The sequence below is a fragment of the Ovis canadensis genome, chromosome 3, assembly GCF_042477335.2.
Source record: "Ovis canadensis isolate MfBH-ARS-UI-01 breed Bighorn chromosome 3, ARS-UI_OviCan_v2, whole genome shotgun sequence".
In the NCBI taxonomy this organism is placed as follows: Eukaryota; Metazoa; Chordata; class Mammalia; order Artiodactyla; family Bovidae; genus Ovis; species Ovis canadensis.
In genome coordinates, this window is record NC_091247.1 from 76,150,242 (window position 1) to 76,172,326 (window position 22,085).

The 22,085-nt window shown below is 37.1% G+C and overlaps 1 protein-coding gene across 3 annotated transcripts in view; it reads right to left on the reverse strand.

The window, feature by feature from the left end:
• The window catches only part of PPP1R21 (protein phosphatase 1 regulatory subunit 21), a 66,967-nt gene that overhangs the window by 1,437 nt on the left and 43,445 nt on the right, over positions 1 to 22,085 (reverse strand). For all 3 annotated transcript variants that reach the window (XM_069580450.1, XM_069580452.1, XM_069580451.1), the window contains 8 exons: positions 18,839 to 18,966; positions 15,210 to 15,362; positions 12,834 to 12,926; positions 8,410 to 8,652; positions 6,170 to 6,202; positions 4,911 to 5,027; positions 2,736 to 2,834; positions 1,565 to 1,693 (listed from right to left, as the gene is read on the reverse strand). In XM_069580450.1, coding sequence (XP_069436551.1) covers positions 1,565 to 1,693; positions 2,736 to 2,834; positions 4,911 to 5,027; positions 6,170 to 6,202; positions 8,410 to 8,652; positions 12,834 to 12,926; positions 15,210 to 15,362; positions 18,839 to 18,966 — 995 coding nt within the window. The remainder of the gene's footprint in view (positions 1 to 1,564; positions 1,694 to 2,735; positions 2,835 to 4,910; positions 5,028 to 6,169; positions 6,203 to 8,409; positions 8,653 to 12,833; positions 12,927 to 15,209; positions 15,363 to 18,838; positions 18,967 to 22,085) is intronic.

The window sequence follows — 22,085 nt, forward strand, 5'->3', positions numbered from 1 at the left end:
AACTCTACACTTTATTAATCACAGATATTCTAAGGACTAGATTAAAAATTTCCAAGAGGGCTTAAAAATTTCCTTACTTACAAAGTGACTGCAATACAATTAATTACCTTTGGGACAATGAGCTTTGCTATAGCTCACCAGGCTCTTCTGTCACTGGAATTCTCCAGGCAAGAATACTGGAGTGGGTTGCCATTCACTTCTCCAGGGGATCTTCCAGACTCAGGGATTGAACCCAGGTCTCCCAATTGCCACCAGGGAAGCCCCTATACCCACCATTAACCCTCCTCAATTCAGAACCAAATGCCCTCTGCAGCTCTGAGGTCTGAAAACTTTTCCTATAATGACTGTTACTTTTCTTCAAATGTTAGGTGCTAAAAGCAGGCTTTCTCCTGCTACTCCCACTAACACATGTGCTTTCTACATGAGTCAGCTATTGCCCTGATGGAATACCAAGAGGCCAAAAGGGTTAAGGAGGCATTCTTCAAAAAGACCAATACCCTACCCCCTAACTACAAGCTCAAGTTTCCCCTAGCACCAGTAACCAGAGAACCCTAATCAGCACCACATAGGCTGGTCACAACCATCACAAGATGTCCCAGAAAAGCATCACAAACATTCTCTGAAGCAGCCACAGGCCAATCAATACCACCCAATTACACGGAGAAACAAAATTCTGTAAGGCAGATTCTAGTGCATTAACATGATACACTTCCAAGGAGACACCAACTGAGTGGGATGCAGCTCTGCACCACCACTGGCAGATGCGAAAATGAAGCTATGGTCTGTTCATCTCTATGTCCTTCCCAGGGCCAGCACGCAACAGGAACTCAGCACATGCTTGCAAGATCAGTGAGGGGCAGCGTGGACTGCAAAGAGCACAGGCTGGAGATAGCAGAACCAAGCTGCTGGTGGCAGAGTGTTGTCTGAATTATCAAAATATGCCAAGCATCTGAGATCATGCATGAAACCAGCTCTCTGGCCTCCTGAAGCCCACCTCTCATGCTAAGAGTGTGTGTGTGTGTGTGTATAATGATACAACAAAGATACATGATACATGGATATGCCCTTCAACACAAAAACACTACCCATATCTACTGACCCCAGCCTGGACAAGCAGAGGCTTTATGGGAAATGAAATTTAAGAAGTCTTTGGAATTAAAAGGACAAAATAGTCCTTTTATATGGTTATATGGATATGTTATGAGAATAAATTTGCTAAGAAGGTTACTTTTCAATGAGACCATTTTAGATTCATATAAATAAAGAGTAATCCCCATCATAAACCCTCTTAAGAGTGCTCCTAACTAACCGAACAGTAGCAGAATTGCCCCAAAACCAGAAGCAAGCAACACAGCGTTAGGGCCTGGAGGTCAGACCTTCTCTCAACTTGTAACTAATGAAACAATCTTCATTATACTTTCGGATAAGAGGACAAGTGAAATGATTTATAAACACTTCAAATCTCTTAATCCTTTGCTCCTGAAACAAACAGCAACGAAGTACCTTATATAAAATACATTAAATATTAACTATTACTCCTCAGAGAGACCCTTCCTTCCCCTACCTTACTGGACATCTTTAGTGTGTCAATCTCTTCTCTCTGTTTAGATAGCGTCTCGTTCATGCTGCACAGGTGGTCGCTCATCATACTTAACTGATCCTCATAACTCCTCTTGGTAGTTGTCAGCTCATCCTGAATGGCCAGGGAAAAAAGAAAAGAGAAAGCAAAACTCCACCAGTTATACAACTTGAAAGTGTCTTTAAAAAAAAGAGAAAAGAAAAAAAAAATGTTGGAAAAGCAACCTATCAAGATGGCCTATCTGATCAATTAAGAAGCAAGTTAAGCTACAGGTCTAACAAGAGAATAAGCAAAAATGGGGAAGAAGTTTTTCTCAACCTTTAAAATGGGTTCTGAATTTCTTTTTGCAGAAATGAGTTTCCTTCTATGCCAGGTATAAAAGTATCACAAAGAAAAAAAACCAAAAAACAAAAAACAAGAGGGCTTCATGCTCTTTCCCTCAGGTTTTCCTGAGCCTTTGGTGAGGTGGGGAAGGTGGTCTCTGGCACATTCCCACCACCCCACACTTGATGGGGATCCCACAGCCCTCTGGGCAGGACTCTCCCTGGAAAAAGCACCTTCCTCTCCCCTCTCATCTCTCAGGCTCTCTTTGGCCTTTTAACATCTAATCTTGTGATTCTAGAAAATCTATAAATGAATCTGAAACCAGAAGGAAGTATGTATTGCTATTAATGAGTTATTTCTTTGCTTGTAGCATGTGTATATTTAATAAAGGCTTCTAGAAACAAGGCTTGAAAGCAAAGCAGTGAGTAAGAAGGAATATTTTGTAGCCCTATCTTTCAGTTTATGTCAGTTTTATGAATCAGTAAAGAGAAGGAATTGAATCATATGAACAAAATAAACTTCTGGCCAGCCATGACAGGCATTATCAACTGGGAGGAAGAGAAAAAGGAAGGACTATGGATAAATAAGTATTATTTAAAGAACTGCTGACTACAAAACTATTTATAATTAAAATTAAACTAGAGAAACAAATAATACAACCACTTCTTGCCTGCCATAAATGAGCTGTAACTTGAAAATAAGCTAGAAATAAAATGGTAAGAAAAATATTATATCTAGAGGTCAAATGTCACCATTTTAGAAAGGAAATGCTGATTTTCAGCCTAAGAACCTTCAATGAAAAAACATACTGCGTAGGTAACATGAAACTCACCTGAAGTCGGCTAATGTTCTGACTGGCTACCTTCATCTCTTCTGTCAGTACCTCTTTAGACTTTTCAGCCAAGGCCAGTCTTTTAGAGAGTGCTCGGCACTGTGAAATCAGAAAACATACCATAATCTCAGGAAGCATTTCCCCAAACCGAACTTACTTCAGGGAAGGTTACTAGAAAACAATCCCCAAGACCACACTTCCTTCCTTCATTCCACAAACATCTGCCAAATATCCACAGGCCCTGTACCATAAACCCTGGAGCACACGTAAGAAATGTGAGCGGTCCTCACTCACAGCAGTTTAATGAGGGAAAAAACATCTACTAATCCAGGTTCATCAGTATTTCTTTCCAAACTCTAGCCTAATGACCACAGGTTACAAAAAGCATAAGAAGTTTCTTTTCTACATTTACCCAAGATTCATGTACACTGGATGAGAAAGGAAGTGGTTATTTCAAAAGTGATCAATGCCATCGAGCAGTATGAATTCTAAGATACTTTTCTTCTTGTGTTTTAAGTTCTTTATTGGAGACCATATCACAGGAACAATAAAATCTTCACAGCCTCACTCTGTCGATGGGGGAAAAAAGATGTGAGAGCAGTTTAAAGACCCCAGTTGGCTTTTTTTGCAGGGGCGGGGGAGGGGTCTACTAATCTGAGGCTATCTGGAGACAGTACATGAAGAAGAAAAAAGAAAAATTCTATTTCATTCTATTGTTCAAAGAAGGCGTGCCATTAAAAGGATCACTAAATTTTCTGATAAACCATGAGGTTGACATGGACACTCTGTTGAGACACATTTGAATGCTGTGTCAACATCAAATGCTCAGACTGACCATTCCAATAGAGTAATACTGAGGGTCACCACTTCCTGTTTACAGACAAGGAAAAACTAGAACCATTTTAAAATTCCTGTATCACAATTGTGCTAAAAGAATTTACTAACATAAGCAAATCTCTTGGAAATCCTCAGAAATTCCCCAGTTACTAATTTCATTCCTCATAAGAGAACTTCAGGCAAGTTCAGCCAACCAAATCAACCACTCTCTATTAATCACGCATCTATGTGATCAGCCATTGAACCAGAGAAAGAGGGAGAGAGCTCTGCAAAACACAGGTCCTTGTGAGGATGACAATCAAGGCTGGGAGAGTAACTCAGAAAGTAGTTAGGGATCCAAAGCAGGACAAGATAAAGTTCTGTGCCACATGGTTCAAACAGTAAGGCACTGCAGCATCCAACTTGCTGTCCTCATTTTCCTACAATCCAACAGCTATCACTACTGATCATCTTCTCAAACAGGTATGCAACACTAAGCTATGCATATCATTTATTTCAGCAAGAAAAGAGAAGCAAAGCCTCTCTTCACTCCTAGCACCTGGCTTCCTATCAACCTCTCTGTCTCTGCAGAACAGGAGAAAATCACAAAGTCACATTCTAATAAAGGGTGTGATCTTTCATTTGTCAATTTCCTGAACAGTTTAAAGGATTATACATCTCTGTCTGACATCTACAACTAACCTTTTAAGAAAAAGTTTCTAATCAGAGACCTTACAAGTATCCTTATATGTTGAGCGATATCCATTCTATCTTATAAATTGTTTCTCACTTCTTGGTATCTGTAATTTCTTCTTTCATTTTCTCCTCTTCATCAAGGAATTTGTATAATTTTATTATCTTGCATAACCTTTTCCTAACCCTCTTAAGAAAATGAATTATATGGTGATGGAAGAAGAAAATTAACAAAAGGCAACACTTTATATTTTTTAAAGGTTGAAAGAGGTTACATTTTGCATTTTATCATTTATAAAAACTCATTACCACAAGTTGTCATTTAGTAACTAAAGAGAATACTAAAGAGAAACAAAGGCATACTTTACTTTGAATTTCCCTAAAAGAAAATTCCTTCACCTATGAATGTGACCAGCTTATAACTCTCTAAAACAAGGAATCTATAATAATAATGTTCCAAAACATGTTATATAACCCTAAGAAAGTCTATCGATAAAGATTTTTCGTTGGCATGTGGACCAATCTACATGAACTCTAACCAAATCCACATTGCAGACACACTGACTCTGATCTCTCTTTTGTGGTGAACAGCAGGAGGCCAAGACAGTGACCTAATTGCTGAAGAGGTTAGGAAAATCCACCTGATCCGATTGACTCTCCACTCACCTCAGCATAGAAGTGCACTGACTTGCTGTCAGCTAGCTGCAGCTGAGACGTCAGTTCCACTATCCTTGTCATGTAGTGATTTCTGATTAAGTCTTCCCGAGATTCCACATCTGGAGCCTAAAGAGAGCACACATAACTGAGTAAATAAATGCCAGTGGGATGAAGCAGTTTTAAGACGGGGGAAAAAAAAGATTACTATCACTTTAGCCAAATAAAAAGAAGACATTTCCTAGATTTTCATTTGAATTTTGATGGGAAATCATAGTTTCCCCACTTTTCGGAAAAACTTTAAACAAGACAGATGCTTTTATTCAGCTCCTTGCCCATCTCACAGTGAAGGTGTGGCTTCAAGAGCAGAAAGCAGAAGTGAAGTCTTGGGAGGCCCCCCAGCCATGGGGCCATGTCTCTCAGTTAGGTGCCGCACACCTAACTTTTCAAAATCTCTATCTACCTGCCTCCTATGTCTTCCACTAACTAGAGAACAGGGAGAAGGGGAGCATTTATTGGCATTCCTAAAAATATGAACATTCTTTCCCCCCACATTATCTTAAGATAACTCTAATGCTTCTAAACATACTAACAAATTAAACTATTTCTATAATGAACAATTTATAGCCCTTGTTCCAGACTAGTTTTCTAATTACTCTAGCAATGGCACCTATTCAGTTGAGTTTAGAAGTAGATGCATAAGTTCAAGATTACCTAAAGTGTAAGGCCAATAAAGAAACCAAAGAATTTACCAACCTACTTGAACTATGTTTGCCAGTTCACCATTCTGACTGTTAGGCTGAATGACTTCAGTGTTCTTTTAATGATTATTTGTAAGTTTACACTTGGAATATTTCAAAATGAAAAGATGCAAACCTATTTGACAGGCCAAATTTTACCTGGATTCAGTCACTTGAGGGCTGGAAAGAACTACAAGCCCATTGATGGTCAAGGCCCTGAAAAGCCCTGCTCTGCCAGCTGGCCCACTGGGAAGGTAATGGCTTGCAGCCTCCAGCCACGTACCAGCAAGCTGATGGCCGAGCTCATGCCACACCGTGTCAAACTGCCAAGTCAAGTCATTCAAGAAGACAATTACAGAAACAGGCTGTGATTTGTTGGTGACAGTTAACACTGACCCAAGCAAAGCAACATGCACAATGACTAGACTTGTCAGAAATGTAATTAGATGAAGCTGACTTTTGCTGGACTTTGTCAACAAACATGTCGTCAGATATTTACCAACAAACAACATGATGTTAAGCACACATTACCTCACTGTCAGACGTCCTGGTTAAAATTCCAATCTAGAACACAAGGGAGGAAAAGCTTTAGAACAGACTGTTTATACTTTAAACACAACAGCTTAAATCCTTGTAATATTTTTTCTCTTCTGGGTTCACACTGTTTCAAAGCACACTAACGAGAATTCCTTGGTGGGCCAGTGGTTAGGACTTAGTGTTTTCACTGCTGTGGGCCTGGTTTCAATCCCTGGTTGGGGAACTAACATCTCATAAGCTGTGTGGTGTTGCCAAAAAATAAAATGAAACAAGCAACATTGAAAAAAATAAATAAAAGCACACTAGCAGTGGAGTTCTGGAAGATCACCCTCAAATCAATCATCTTTCGATACAAATCATCTTTCAACACAAGCTGGCCCTTCAGATATGTAACCATATTCATGATTTCTGTCATATGGCAGTAATGGATATGACCATCACTATTTCCTCTATCCAAATGCTATTAGCCATTTTTACTGAAACCCAACAAATGGTCTGAGAAGAAAAAGAGGAAGAACAGATTTTAACTCTGAGTCATTTCTACGCTTATTTCCAAAGCAGGCAAGACCTAAAGATAGTTTCATGGTGACCCTAATAACTAAACATTTTCTCACTGCTGTGGGCATTTTCTCATATGCTGCTGATAAAGAGTATAAACTAATACAGTCCTTTAGAAAATAATTTAGCAATAAAAATCATGAAAACATTCAGTCTGATCTGATCAATGAGACAGACTCTGAAGGGAAGTCCACAGATGAGTGCTGGCAATGTTGCACTTCCCCAAATGGTACCTAAACTGATGCCAGAATTCTGTCCTGTTGGTTAAATGTCCTTCCAGGCAGTCATCTTCCCTTGTCAGGGGGAGAGAGCAACACCCGCGGCTAGGATTCAACCTCACCATCGGGCTTACGTAGGATCCTCCAGTGAGCATACTGGCCATTCAGGTCACTGCTCTGGGAAGTCTGGTGTGTTTTTCACTTTTCTAAGAATTTTAATTCTTTTTTCCTGTCCTATATTTTACTATGAAAATATGTAAACACAGAGTAAATTTGGGCAAAAAAGGATAATAAACACCTGTGCACCCACAATGTATTAACACATTTATACATTTATCGATGTATTATCAATACAATTATCAATACATTAATACATTTGATAAAGAACAATTTGTTACATTTACTTTATTTGTCTGTGTGTGTACATTTCCTGAAGCATCTGAAAGTAAGCTGCAAATATGATGATATCTTACTCTAAGTACTTTGACATTTACCTCCAAAAAATAAAGATACTCTCCTAAATAATCAAAATATCATTATCACATCTAAGAAAACTAACAATAATTCCAGGTTTCTGACACTGTTAAGGTGCAGTGAGGTCTGTATACATCTTGAAAATAAAAGTTAATTTGTATATATTACTATTAAGTATGCTCTGAATCAGACACAGGTAGACGTGAAAGGGACCATGACTTGCTCTTCAATGGCATCCGTGAGCTATAAGGGGAAATCACACGCCTTAGAACAGGGCCGTCAGCAAGTACCACGGCTGTCCTCAAGTTTCTCAAAAAAATGCTAACAAAAATACATTTAATGAGATCCTTCTAATTTGAGGGTCTTTTTTCCCTTCCTTCCCTGATTTCTCATTTTTCTAGATTTTTAGTTATTATTTTACAGTGGGCAAAATACTATAATCAGAAAATTTTTCTCCGTGTAACTCTGAATTCTGTAATTCCAATAGAGATGTTTCCTTACCTTCTAAATCACTGCAATTAAATATAAGGCAAGAAATACAAAGCTGCAAAATAACATCACTATATTGCCTTAGGAAGTCTAACTGTATTATATGTAAATCATAAAGCTTTATATTACCTAGGAATATACCATATAATTGGTTTTAAAACGTATTTATGGTCATTTCTGTGAAAAGTTAGTCATTTAGTCCTTTGTCAGAAACATAAGCCCCATATCACAAACGTTTCAATGGAAAAACAGAATCATCATAATTTGACTTAGTTTATCTTCACCAGAAACACAGCCCTTACCGTAGGGAACTCTTGCATGTAAAATCAAAGAGAAAGGAATAAAGTTGTGTTTTGAAGGGGGCATCCTGCTCACCAACCTGAGTTTTCCATAGCACATGGATTATTCCTATTATAAATTCCTGTAATTCACGTGGTAAACTCTGAATACTCAGGGGGATCCCCACTAGTTACCATTATAAAAAAAGACACTTACCTCACTGGTGCTGTGAACGGGATCTGGCACAGCCTTGGCAGACGCGTCTTCCTGGCCCGTAGCAGTCACCGCAGCAGCCTTCTCCTGGGCCACCCCTACCACCTGCCCACTACTTGTACTCTTCAGTTTATCTGCAGTTCGCTGGTTTTCTTTCTCCAGCTTGATTTTAGCTAACTGTGCTTCCAACATCCAATGTTCTTTTTCCTGCTCCAGTTTAGAAATCTTCTCCAAACTCTGCTGAACCTTGAAAGCAAGAGAGAATTATGAACCTTAGAGGATGATGTGGACAAAACTTAGTGGCCAAAAAAGCACTTTATGGAATGCAAACCAAAACTACTTTACAGGTGTGAAAACAAAACCACTTGATACTGGAAAATTTTGATTTTTCAGTTTTATAAGATGCAAAAGGCACAACCATAAATTGAGAAATTCAACAAGAATAGAATTTTTTAAAAATTTTATTCATCACAAGGTATAAATAAAAAGAAGCATGTATCCAAAAGAGGACTAATATCCAGAATATATGAAGAACTTCTGTAAATCAATGACAAAAAGACAGACAACCCAACAGAGAAACAGCAGAAAAAAAGACTTGAATATGCACTTGAATATTACTATAAACATAAAAAAGAAGGTATTCAATGTCACTGTTTATCAAAGAAAAGCAATTTAAGACCACCCAAATGACTAAAATGAAAGACAGAAAATACAAAGACGGACATATTTATGGAGCAATTGGAACTATCACATAGTGCCAGGAGGAGTGGAATTCGGGACAAACACTTTGAAAACTGTTTGGCAGGATTTCTGAAAATTGAACTTATATCCTGTGCATCACGCTAAGTTGCCTCAGCTGTGTCCAACTCTTTTCAACCCTATGGACTGTAGCCCACCAGGCTCCTCCATCCATGGGATTCTCCAGGCAAGAATACTGGAATGGGTTGACATGCCCTCCTCTAGAGGATCTTCCTGACCCAGGGATCGAACCCGAGTCTCTTCTGTCTCCTGCATTGGCAGGTGGGTTCTTTACCAGTAGCACCATGTGGACTCAGCAATTCCACTTCTAAATATATGCCCAACAGAAAAATATGCATGTTTATCAAAAGACAGGTATAAGATGCCCATAGCAGCCCTATGATAATTAAACACTTGAAAATACTCATAAGCTATTGTTGTTCAGTCACTCAGTTGTGCTGCGACCCCATGGACTGCAGCATGCAAGGCTTGTCTGTCCATCGCCATCTCCCAGAGCTTGCTCAAACTCATGTCCATTGAGTCAGTGATGCCATCCAACCATCTCATCCTCTGTTGTCCTCTTTTCCTCCTGCCTTCAATCTTTCCCAGCATCAGGGACTTTTCTAATGAGTCGGCTCTTTGCATCGTGTGGCCAAAGTATTGGAGCTTCAGTTTCAATCAGTCCCTCCAATGAATATTCAGGACTGATTTCCTTTAGGATGGACTGGTTGGATCTCCTTACAGTCCAAGGGACTCTCAAGAGTCTCCTCCAATACCACAGTTCAAAAGCATCAATTCTTTAGCACTCAGCTTTATGGTCCAACTTTCACATCCATACATAACTACTGGAAAAACCAAAGCTTTGACAAGATGGACTTTTGCTGACAAAGCAATGTCTCTGCTTTTTAACATGCTGTCTAGGTTGGTCATAGCTTTCCTTTCAAGGAGCAAGTGTCTTTTAATTTCACAGCTGCAGTCACCATCTGCAGTGATTTTGGAGCCCAAAAAAATAAAGTCTGACACTGTTTCCCCATCTATTTCCCATGAAGTGATGGGACCAGATGCCATGATCTTAGTTTTCTAAATGAGTTTTAAACCAACTTTTTCACTCTCCTCTTTCACTTTCATCAAGAGGCTCTTTAGTTCTTCTTCACTTTCTGCCGTAAGGGTGGTGTCATCCACATATCTGAGGTTATTGATACTTCTCCTGGCCATCTTGATTCCAGCTTGTGCTTCATCCAGCCCAGCATTTCTCATGATGTACTCTGCATATAAGTTAAATATGCAGGGTGACAATATACAATCTTGACATACTCCTTTCCCAATTTGGTACTAGTCTGTTGTTCCATGTTCTAACTGCTGCTTCTTGTCCTGCATACAGGTTTCTCAGGAGGCAGGTAAGGTGGCCTCATATTCCCACCTCTTTAAATATTTTCCACAGTTTGTTGTGATCCACACTCAAAGGCTTTGGCATAGTCAATGAAGCAGAAGTAGATGCTTTTCTGGAATTCTCTTGCTTTTTCTATGACTTAATGTTTGTTGGCAGTTTGATCTCTGGTTCCTCTGCCTTTTCTAAAACCAGCTTGAACATCTGCAAGTTCTCGTTTCACGTACCGTTGAAGCCTGGCTTGGAGAATTTTGAGCATTACTTTGCTAGCGTGTGAAATGAATTCAATTGTACGATAGTTTGAACATTCTCTGGCATTGCCTTTCTTTGGGACTGGAATGAAAATGGATCTTTTCCATAAGCTATAAGAATGGATAAATTATGTAATTCACATAATAGAATACTCAATAGGAATGAAAATGGACCAAACACAACTACATGTAACATGCATGGAATATCACATATATGATGTTGAACAAAAGAAGCCAGATCTGAAAGAGATGCAGCATAATTCCCTTTTAATATAAAGTTCAGTATCATGAAAACAAAGAATGCAGGATTATGGTTATCTTTGGAAAAGAGGAGAGCAGCAACTGGAGAGGGGCATGAGGGAGGATTCTGGGGTCCCAGCAAGTATTTTTTAAAATACATTTCTTCATGTAAGAATATATCTTTTCCAAAAATTTCATCTAGCTACTGGTTAAAGTGTTTACTTGTGAAAATTCACTGGAATATATTAATAATTTATATACTTTTCTTTATGTTGTACTTAAATAAGGAGTTTTTAAAAAGCTAATTCTCAAGGCAAATAAAAGCTTGAGAATTAAATAAAAATAAAAGCAACCTTTGAGTGAATTCCAAATGCTTTACCAAATGATTGAGCAATTACCAGGTACCAGACACTGTTCATGTATTTTCCTGCCAGTATCCCAGTGAAGCCTCCTAACAGTCCTACAATTCTCACTTCTCAAAGAGGAGACCTGAAGTTCCAGGAGCTGGAATCCTTGCTAAGCCAATGGCAGAGCCAGGATTGGGGACCTCATGTGTCTGGTTCATTAGTCTGACTCTTTTCGCCATGTTACACTGCCTCCTACTGGCTCAATTAATCCTTAAGAGACCCTGCAAGGTAGATATTTAGACTGCAGTTCTTATCAGACTAGCCTGCAGCTGGTCTGTGCCAGAGTGCGAAAAGCAATAGCTCTGATGTCAGACCATTCTGCCACTTATTAGCTATTAATACTTTGGATAAAAACTTCTTAATTACTTTGAGCCTTAACCTTCCTCACATAAAATAAGACAGAAATCCAAAATAAATTAAGATACTCCACATTTCACTGTTTGTCTCAGGAATTTTGTTTTTTAGGAATTATTATGTGGATTAAATTTTCAGTTTCAACATCCTCTCAGATTAATGTTGAAAAGATAAGTGATACATATCCAAAAATGAAAACAAGGTCAGCTTAGGCAAAACACTCTCAGATAAATCTGTGCCCTCTTTAAAAGAAATATTTCCAAAACTAAAAGCAAGCCAGGGAGCATCCTGAGTTTAGAATTCTTTCCCCGCTGTTGACCATAAGGACCCAGTCTGCGACGAGTACATTTTGAGCCCTTGACTATGGTCTCATCAAGTCCTGAACTCTGCCAGCTAAAATGTGAACAAGTGCACAAATAGCTTTTAAACACTTTTTTTTTTTTTTTAGTGATGAGAAAAATATTCGATGTTAGTTAAAATATGCACTTACAACCCAGTATGTAATTGGAAGATGTTCAGATATATTCATTAAAGAAATAACTGTTGAAAAAATAGATAAATAAATAAAAGCAAGCCAGGTATTAAAGTAAATAAACTGCTGGCAAATGCTAAACTGGTGTCAGTTTGTACCAACTTCTGAAAAAACCAGTACTGTCTACCTCCACCTGCCTCTAAATTCAACTGACCAATTGAGTACTGGAAATTTTTCATTCCTGATCCTTTAAGAAATAAAAATAACTCACTGACTCTCTAGCCTTCTCCCTTTTTTGCCTTATTATTTCAGACATTTAAGTCTAGCCTAAATTATTAATCAGCATAGCAAAAGTATGCTGATATATCTTTATTGGCAATTGTAACACCAACTGAATCAGGATGACTTATTTAGAGTCAACAAGTGTTTTTCAATGAATTATGCTTATGGTACATGTGTTAATTTTAGATGTTTACTTGCAAAGCCTTTTAAATCACTCGATGTATGTTAAAAACCTTCCACAGGGGATTTAACATTCATTATCTTTAGCAAGCATCATGATTTTCCCAATGCCATACCTGCTGTGCAAGGCCTTCTCGACTTTCAGTAGAGCTGAGAAGGACCCGGCGGTTTGCCAGAGCTTCTTCATAAGGCACAGATTCCAAGAGGGGCTATGGAGAAAGCATCATAAGAATTAAAGAAAAAAGCTGCGTGATTTCCCTGATCTTACAAATAAAAGTGCTAAATGAAGTTTAATAATAAAATTCAGGTGTGTGTCTATATAGACTGCTGCTGCTGCTACTGCTAAGTCGCTTCAGTGGTGTCCGACTCTGTGCGACCCCATAGACAGTAGCCCACCAGGCTCCCCTGTCCCTGGGATCCTCCAGGCAAGAACACTGGAGTGGGTTGCCATTTCCTTCTCCAAAGCATAAAAGTGAGAAGTGAAAGTGAAGTCGCTCAGTCGTGTCCGACTCTTAGCGACCCAATGGACTGCAGCCTACCAGGCTTCTCCATCCATGGGATTTTCCAGGCAAGAGTACTGGAGTGGGGTGCTATTGCCTTCTCTGAAAAGTACCCTGACTTTCCAAGATTGCCCTGAGAATCATCACCATGAAGAAAAAGAATGGCTTGATGATAAAAGAAATGGAAACTTCTAAATATTGAAAAATTACTGCAGCAAACTGAGGGGAAATATTTCCAATATAAACAAAGGACTAGAATCCTTAACACAAAGAGAGCTCTTTTCAAACCTAATTAGGAACATTTATTTAAAAATAGGTGAACAATTTAAACAGGGAATTGATAGAATAATATAAACAGTAATTTATGAAAGGACATTCCATTTCAATAATAAGCAAAGAAATGCAAATTAAAATAATAACAAAAAACCTCTTGTCTCTGAGATTGACAAATGAAATTTACAGGTTAGATTTATACCTCTATTGCTAGTAAATTATAAACAGGTAACCTTCTCGAAGTGTAGTCAGGAAAAAAACATTATCAAAGTGTGAAACATTTACACACTCTGAACAAGCAATTCTATCTTTAGGAATTAATAATTACAACATTTAGGTCACCTTATACATTGTTAGGAGTATATAACCACCCTTAAGGGTAATCTGGCAGTAAATATTAAAATTTAAAATAGGCAAATCACATCATCAGAATGTTCCACCTCTCAGTATTCCACACATATGCCCAAGGAGGCATTTACAAAGTTATCCATTGAAGTATAATTCTAACAGTGAAAAACTGGAATCAACCTAAATGCCCTCCAAAAGGAGAATACCTAAATGAATCATGGAACATTTACATTATAGAATTCCATGCTGTGTTTAAAATGAATATAGTAGCCATCATATGTATTGATATAGATCTCTAAAACTTACTTTAAATGAGAAAAGCTATACAATGAAACATGCATACAAGTTTTTTTTTAAAAAAAAACAAATTTAGAAAAGTCTTTATATTATATATAGTTCAAAATTTATACTGATGAGTATAAATATTCCAAAGTTACACATAAAACTGATAACTACAACTACCACTGAAAAGGAACTGGAATTAGGAACTGTAATTTACCTATAATGTTCTCATGTAATTTTATGCATTATATATAACTAAAAGTTTAAAAGAAATGAGAAGAAGGTAAAAACAAATACACAAGTTCCATGTGCAAGAATATGCCATGTAGTGTTGTATATAACAGTGAAAAACAGGAAGCAACCTAAAACTCCATAAGCAATGATGGCTTGGCTTAATTAAATTATTACACATTTATAGAGTGTGAAATACTATATATAAGATACTAGATGCATTAAAATGATAGCAATTTATAAGTATAGATACATATTTTTTGATATATAAAGATATCCACAATGCATTAAAAGGAAAAAAACAATTCTAAAACAGTGTTATGTATCCAGATAAACTGCTTTTACAGTGTGTGTGCACATGCAGGCATGTATATACTTTAAAATTTTAGGGAGCTAGAGATAGACTCTAACCAAGTTAACAGTAGCTACCTTTAGGTGGTGAAATTTGATGTAACCATAGCCTTCTTCTTGTACAGAAATATTTCTTCTGATTTCTTTTTGTAATGATCATGTATTTGCATTATACTGAGAAAAAATTATAAACGTATTTCAATTTTTTTGTTTGTTTCTACAAGCTTAAGATTTCCTGAAATTTGACGCTTATTGGCTGCCTGATTATCTCACCCTAAACACTCTATCAGGCGCTGGAAACGGAAATCTAACACGGCCTAAGAGGTGAGGTTTGGGTCTCCGTCATATCCTACTTTCCAAAGTCCTCCCACCCTTGTAACACCCACCAAGCACCTGCTCCCCCAAATTGTATAAAGCATAAATATAAACTGTGGGGAAACTATTTCCATTCTCTGGAATTATTTCAGATTTTCCCTCTGGTTTAAATGTTAACAGGAGCTCACAAACCTTTCTCAAAGCCTTCATATAGGCAGCAGCTTTTTTCTTATACTGCAGCATGCATTCGGCTGAAAGAGGACTGATGAATCCACTCCCTGTCTTGGGCCCATAGCTCAGGGAAGCAATGAAGTAGTCCACGTTGTTGCTGAAGAAAGATGCAATCTAAACCAAGTGTGACAAGAAGATCGATTTTGTTTTCCAATAATATATTTAAAATACATATCTAACAGTTTTCAGAGCAAAGTTAAGGATACTGAGAATGGAAATGAAAGTTCAACACATGCTCAAAAGCCCACGATTTACTTATCTGAAGAGAATACTTAGGGCAATGATTTATAACAAACACAACATCAGTTTAGATTTTCAGTCCAGACTGGTGACATGTCTTAATCTAGAAAAATTCTACTATTCCTGAAAACCAAAGCTGATTCTGATTTATTCTGTAGACAATGTTTATGAGCTGTTTACCTCACCAAACCTGCGCCTGTGCTCAAAATATGTATGTTTGGGTTTATACATTCCATTTGCATCTTAACTTTGACTTGTTTCATACTGCAACACAAGAAATGACACAAGCATCATGAATATATAATTTCTACTTAAATTTCACTCTGTAAATCTCAAGCTGTGCATTACAAATAAAATAGGAAAGAAAATGACTGAAAATTCAGTAGACCCTATCATTTACAGATTTAACATTTGCTTACAACAACAAAGATCCATGACCATATTTTTTCTGAGCCATGATTTTGAATCTAAAGTCTATATGAAATGGTGATATAAACTAAAATGTCTAAGAAAGTTATTAGCCAGAAAAATTAAAGTTCTGGATACATTCAAGAGTATTCAATTTCAATATATAAGAAAAAGTGACTTGTGAAACGAGTATTTTACCTTGGCAAACACTGCTCAAAAAGTAAGCACTCACTAATGGTCTAAAAGGTTATCTTTTTCATTAATATTTGACTGTATCAAATGAAATTCTATGTTAGATAGTATTTAGAAAAATCAAAACTCTAAAAATCTTGAGTTGTATATTCCATGTATATGATATAAACGAGACATACCAAGAATTTGCATTTATGTCATGGTAGTATACGGTAAAGTTTACTTTCTTTCTTCTCTAATAGTTCTGTATTCCCCATGTATTCTTTAATATGTATATGTTATACCTTCCTAGTGGGTTTTTTAAAAATTACAAATGATAAAATTTAGTTTAATCAAATCACATTAGCTAAGTATTCAGCTGCCACCAGCTAATACTTAATTCAGATAATTATTTTAGTTAAAAGCCATTTTAAGAAAAATTTCTGAATGAAGATCAAAACCTTTCCTTGAGACAACTGTTAAGGTTTCAGGCAAAGTAAACCTAAAATAAACTATGAAGTATACAGGAATTTAATATTCCAGAGTTCTCATTAAAAAGTGACAAAGACTCCTGTAAAATATCAATATTCTCTTTTTCTCAGAATTTTCCTTAATTGAATCAAAGTTAAAATCATCATCAGAAAGTTCCCAGAATGCTTGTAGATGAAAGCAATACAGAGGAGGCAGTGAGGATAATCTGGCTAAGGAGTCCTGTAGGCACTGAGTTGACAGAATCTCATAACACTCTTTAACTACAGCCCTAAACAAGAGCAAACTGTCACGAAGACCAGCCTAACTTTGGGAAAGATAACACTGAATATCTAACATAATCTTTAACCACTTGAAAAAAGTGGTTAAACCACTTGAAAAAAGTATGCTCCCTCCTACTAAGGTAAACCTGTCAGAAAAATAATGGTATATAACACAGAGAGAGATTAGCATTTTCTTGAGAAATTATGTTGGATCTGTTGAAATAAATGGGCTAAGATAGTCCTGAATAGTTCTCAGAGAAATCTTAGTCACTAAAGGCTTTCATGACAGCCATAGGAACATGTCTTCCCTGATAGCTCAGTTGGTAAAGAACCTGCCTGCAAGGCAGGAGACCCCAGCACAATTCCTGGGTCGGGAAGATCCACAGGAGAAGGGATAGGCTACCCACTCCAGTATTCTTGGGCTTCCCTTATGGCTCACCTGGTAAAGAATTCACCTGCAACCTTCTTACACTGTTGGTGGGAATGCAAACTAGTACAGCCACTACAGAGAACAGTGTGGAGATTCCTTAAAAAACTGGAAATAAAACTGCCATATGACCCAGCAATCCCACTGCTGGGCATACACACCAAGGAAACCAGAATTGAAAGAGACACTTGTTACTCCAATGTTCATCGCAGCACTGTTTATAATAGCCAGGACATGGAAGCAACCTAGATGTCCATCTGCAGATGAATGGATAAGAAAGCTGTGGTGCATATACACAATGGAGTATTACTCAGCCATTAAAAAGAACACATTTGAATCAGTTCTAATGAGGTGGATAAAACTGGAGCCTATTATACAGAGTGAAGTAAGCCAGAAAGAAAAACAATACAGTATACTAACACATATATATAGAATTTAGAAAGATGGTAATGATAACCCTGTATGCGAGACAGCAAAAGAGACACAGATGTATAGCACAGTCTTTTGGACTCTATGGTAGAGGGCGAGGGTGGGATGATATGGGAGGATGGCATTGAAACATGTAAATTATCACATGTGAAATGAATCGCCAGTCCAGGTTCAATGCATGATACAGGGTTCTCGGGGCTGGTGCGCTGGGATGACCCAGAGGGATGGGATGGGGAGGGAGGTGGGAGGGGGGTTCAGGATGGGGAACACATGTACACCCATGGCAGATTCATGTCAATGTATGGCAAAACCAATATAATATTTCAGTAAATAATAAATTTAAAAAAAAAAGAATCAACACCAAAAAAAAAAAAAAAAAAGAAAGAATCTGCCTGCAATGTGGGAGACCCGGGTTCGATCCCTGGGTTGGGAAGATCCCCTGGAAAAGGGAAAGGCTACCCCACTCTAGTATTCTGCCCTGGAGAATTCCATGGACTATACAGTTCATGGGGTCGCAAAGAGTCAGACACGACTAAGCAACTTTCACTTACATTAATGTGCAATTAGAATATGACATCGACTGAAAGCAGTTAGCCCATATAGAACAATTTTTAAAGAAACTGCACTCCAGTCAGTTTATGACAGTAATTAAGTACTTAATGATCCAAATGATCATTATCTAATATTAAGAAGTCAATGAGAAGACATGTGTTTAAGTCACTTTAAAAGTATAAATTAAAGTACAAAACCACAAAGGTACAAACAAAAATCTTGGTGGAAAAAAACCAAAATATTAATAAAAGTCTTATAAATCTTTTTCTATACCCCAATTTCTGTAGAGCAGACCTTGAATACACACCAGGATCTATATAGTGAAACCACCTGGTATCTTTGAGTCAGCAAATACCTCATTAAAACATCAACAGTTAAAAAAAAAAAAAAATCAACAGTGAGTGGACCCAGTACTCATCACAAACATTTAACAGCATTCCGTATTGTGTCACATATTAGGTAGGAAGGAGGAAAAGGGAGACAACTTTATTTTATGAAAAAGACTGATAATCTAAAATCCTTTTACAGATTGATTCTTCTACTATGTCAATCAAGAAAAAAAAAAGAGCGCATTTAAGAATTTGACATCAACATAAACCAGAGAGAATTACCTTTCCTGCTCCATTTGTCAATGCCACTACTGATGACAGGATGCAGTCATTAGTTGTTATGAGCTTCTGTGTTGTTGTTGGAAGTTCAAGCTCTATTGTAGCCTTTTGACTATAATGTTTGGAAATATCTATGAACCCAATCAAATGAAAACTCATCAGTATCTATATACAAGTTGGATACAGTTAACCAACCCACTGATCTCTCATATCTACGTTTACAAATTGACAAAATAAGTCTGACAAAAAACGGTCCTAAATATCATAATTGGGCTGAATCTCAATTAGGTCTCAAGTCAACTTACAAAGAATAGAGAGTAGTGAGAGGGTCTCTTAGCCTAGAGCATGTGGGTCTCGGTCTCCTTCATTTGAGAGTCAGTCCTTATTCTAGTGCTGGCCTAGAATGACCCTAACCAGTATTTACTAGTTAAAAACTTTGTTTTGACAGTCTAGTAGGCACAAATGAGAATTTTTATTGTGCTTATATAAACAAACCATGAGGCTGGAAAAGAACAGCCAACATAGGCATGGTGACCCACAATCCTTATTGGATCTTAACCAGTTTGCCAGAACATACTTTAACAATAAGAAAGGTTTGCACAGCCAAATAAGGATTGAACACTGCAGTGTCTGGCTTCACATTCTACTGCCTCCAGTCCAAGAAAATTACAACAAAGGCCTGTGGTTCTAAAAGCATAGAAGAGAGGCTTAGACAGAAACATGTTGAGAGACACAGCACTGGTAAACTCGCCAAACAGCTAAACTTGGGGTTTTCTGGGTCTCTGAGAAATAAAATAATGTCATCCTGGAAATAAGGGGAAAACAGAATTAGCAAGACAACACTGATATGTGAGGAAGGACAACTATATTTGTAAATAATAAAGAGCTTACAATACAGCCTCCTCTGAATTTTTAGAATACTTCAGTTACAACAGCATTATCACTAACAACAAAGCGAAAAATAGATCACAAGACATGGAAATTAATTGTTACAGGAGGCATGTATATGAAGACCTTCATTTATTCAGAATCAAGAAATTTAGTTGATTTTAGACTACAGATAAATAAGAGGAAATAAGACTATTTAGAAATAAGAGATTTAACGTGGTATAACCATGATATTTCAGCACAACTTAAATTTATTTATTAAAGACTAGAAAGAAAGAGATTTAACGCAGTATGATCATAATTTTTTAGCATAAAATCAGTTTTATGAAGATTTCTTTTACTAAAATTTAAAGTCAAGAAATGGTGTTATTTATATACATGGTATGTATATATACAAATATATGTAAACTTTTACATACAAAAGCTTTTAGGATAGTCTTAGATTTATAAAAAAAATTAACAGAGTTTCCAGATACCCTTAGCCAGTTTTCACTATGGTTAACATCCTATGTTAATATGGTACAGCTGTCACAGTGAAGAAACCAACTAATTGGTACATTACTATTATGTCTAATATATTTTTAAAAATAAATGATTATCTTCTATAAATTCATAAGACAGCCAAGTGAATAAAAATTCAGTTGGAACGCTGGACATTTTTGGTATACTGAACTTGCTAGCTCCCAAAGCAGACATCATCTTTCTACACACCACAGAAAGTTTTACTCAATATTTTACTGTCTGTATACAATGCTATAATACAACTGAGTTGGCAGGCAGTCATGGCTGACTGTATAGGTAATTAAAATACTTATAAAAGATGTATAATACTAAGAACCCTCCCATGGCTTTTAGTGGATCAAAGCTACTGTAGTCTGACTGTAATAATTCTCCCCATCCAACTGTTTACTCTATATTTATTGAATCCAAATATTTTAATTATTTAGGGTGTTCCTTGACGTTAAATTTTAACTTCAAAAAGAACAAGGAAATCATGTGACCTAGACCAGAGATTTATTTTTGTCTAATGTTTCCTATCAGTCTACCTGCTTTAGACTTGAGACTAAAGATCAAACAATTCTCACTTGTTAAAAGATTAATTCATTCCCATTTTAATTCCTTGTAGGACACACATTTTTATAAATCTCTCTCTCTCACTTTTTATATTAAGACCAGCCTGCCTGCTTGCTTGCCTTACTTCCTTCCTTTTTCCCAACTTGGACCAAGCAATTATGCAAGGCAAAGGATCAAGGGAAAAGATTTGAAATAAGAGCTCTCTTAAAAACAAAGTTTATTCTGTTAATGCCAGTTAATGCTGACTCTGAGTTTTCATGAGAGATACACAACACTGTTCCAACTAGGTAAGAAGACAGATTTGAACTGTAAACCTATCAACAAGAGCCCATAATCTGCTTGCCAACCATTCTTCATGTTTCTCAATATTTTTAATTTATATCATGTATACTTTCAAGAACAGAAATAAGCAGAGGCACAAAGAGGGCTTAGGGGGCCTCTGATCCTCCCATAATCTCTACCAGCTCTTGACAAATAGTAACAGTAGCATCCTTTGATTTGGACCACTTGGCATCTAATGCCACATATGAACAAAAGCATCTTCAGAAAACTTAGAAACACATTATTATTATTTATACAAATATAAATAAAATCAAGATTTTTCAATGTAAATAAAGCTTTAAGATCCTTCTCAGTGGATAGCCCCCCTCCATGGCTCTAGCCCCTCCCTTATTAAAATTCTAGAGAAAATACTAGTAGGAACAAATTGCAATATTAGCACAGGAAAACTTGGGAAACAAAACCAAAAAATCTGTAGCTACAGAGCAATTTGTGGTTTCAGTGGCCTAGTTCTGGAATAGAAGACTATGGTTAAGTCTGAGCTCCCCAAATCAAAAGCTGCACAGGAAAAAAGTACTAGTCCCTAGGGTTTTCTATGGATCAGACTAGGTTCTGCAGAGTTGGGACTGATTATTGTTACCTGCCACCAAATCTGTCTATGCAAGCTGTGATTTCTGCAATCAGAGCTAGCTCCAGAAGTACAGCGACTTCTACAGTTCCTTACAATTGAAGACAAGCCTCAAAAATGACCATTCTCAAGACTAAGGTGCTATTGGGTAATAATACTACTGAGACTAAGATAGATTCCCAGTAACACAGGTTATGTGTCAGTTTATAGAAAGGCCCCCAATATACACATGTTATACATGCAATCCAACAAAATCTTAAGTCTTTAAAATATATTTTCTGTGAAACCATTAATTGGTCACTAACCATACATTAAACACCACAGTGAAAAATCTAGGTACCTGGGCTACTTCCAAAGGTGGTGGTTTAGTCACTAAGTCAT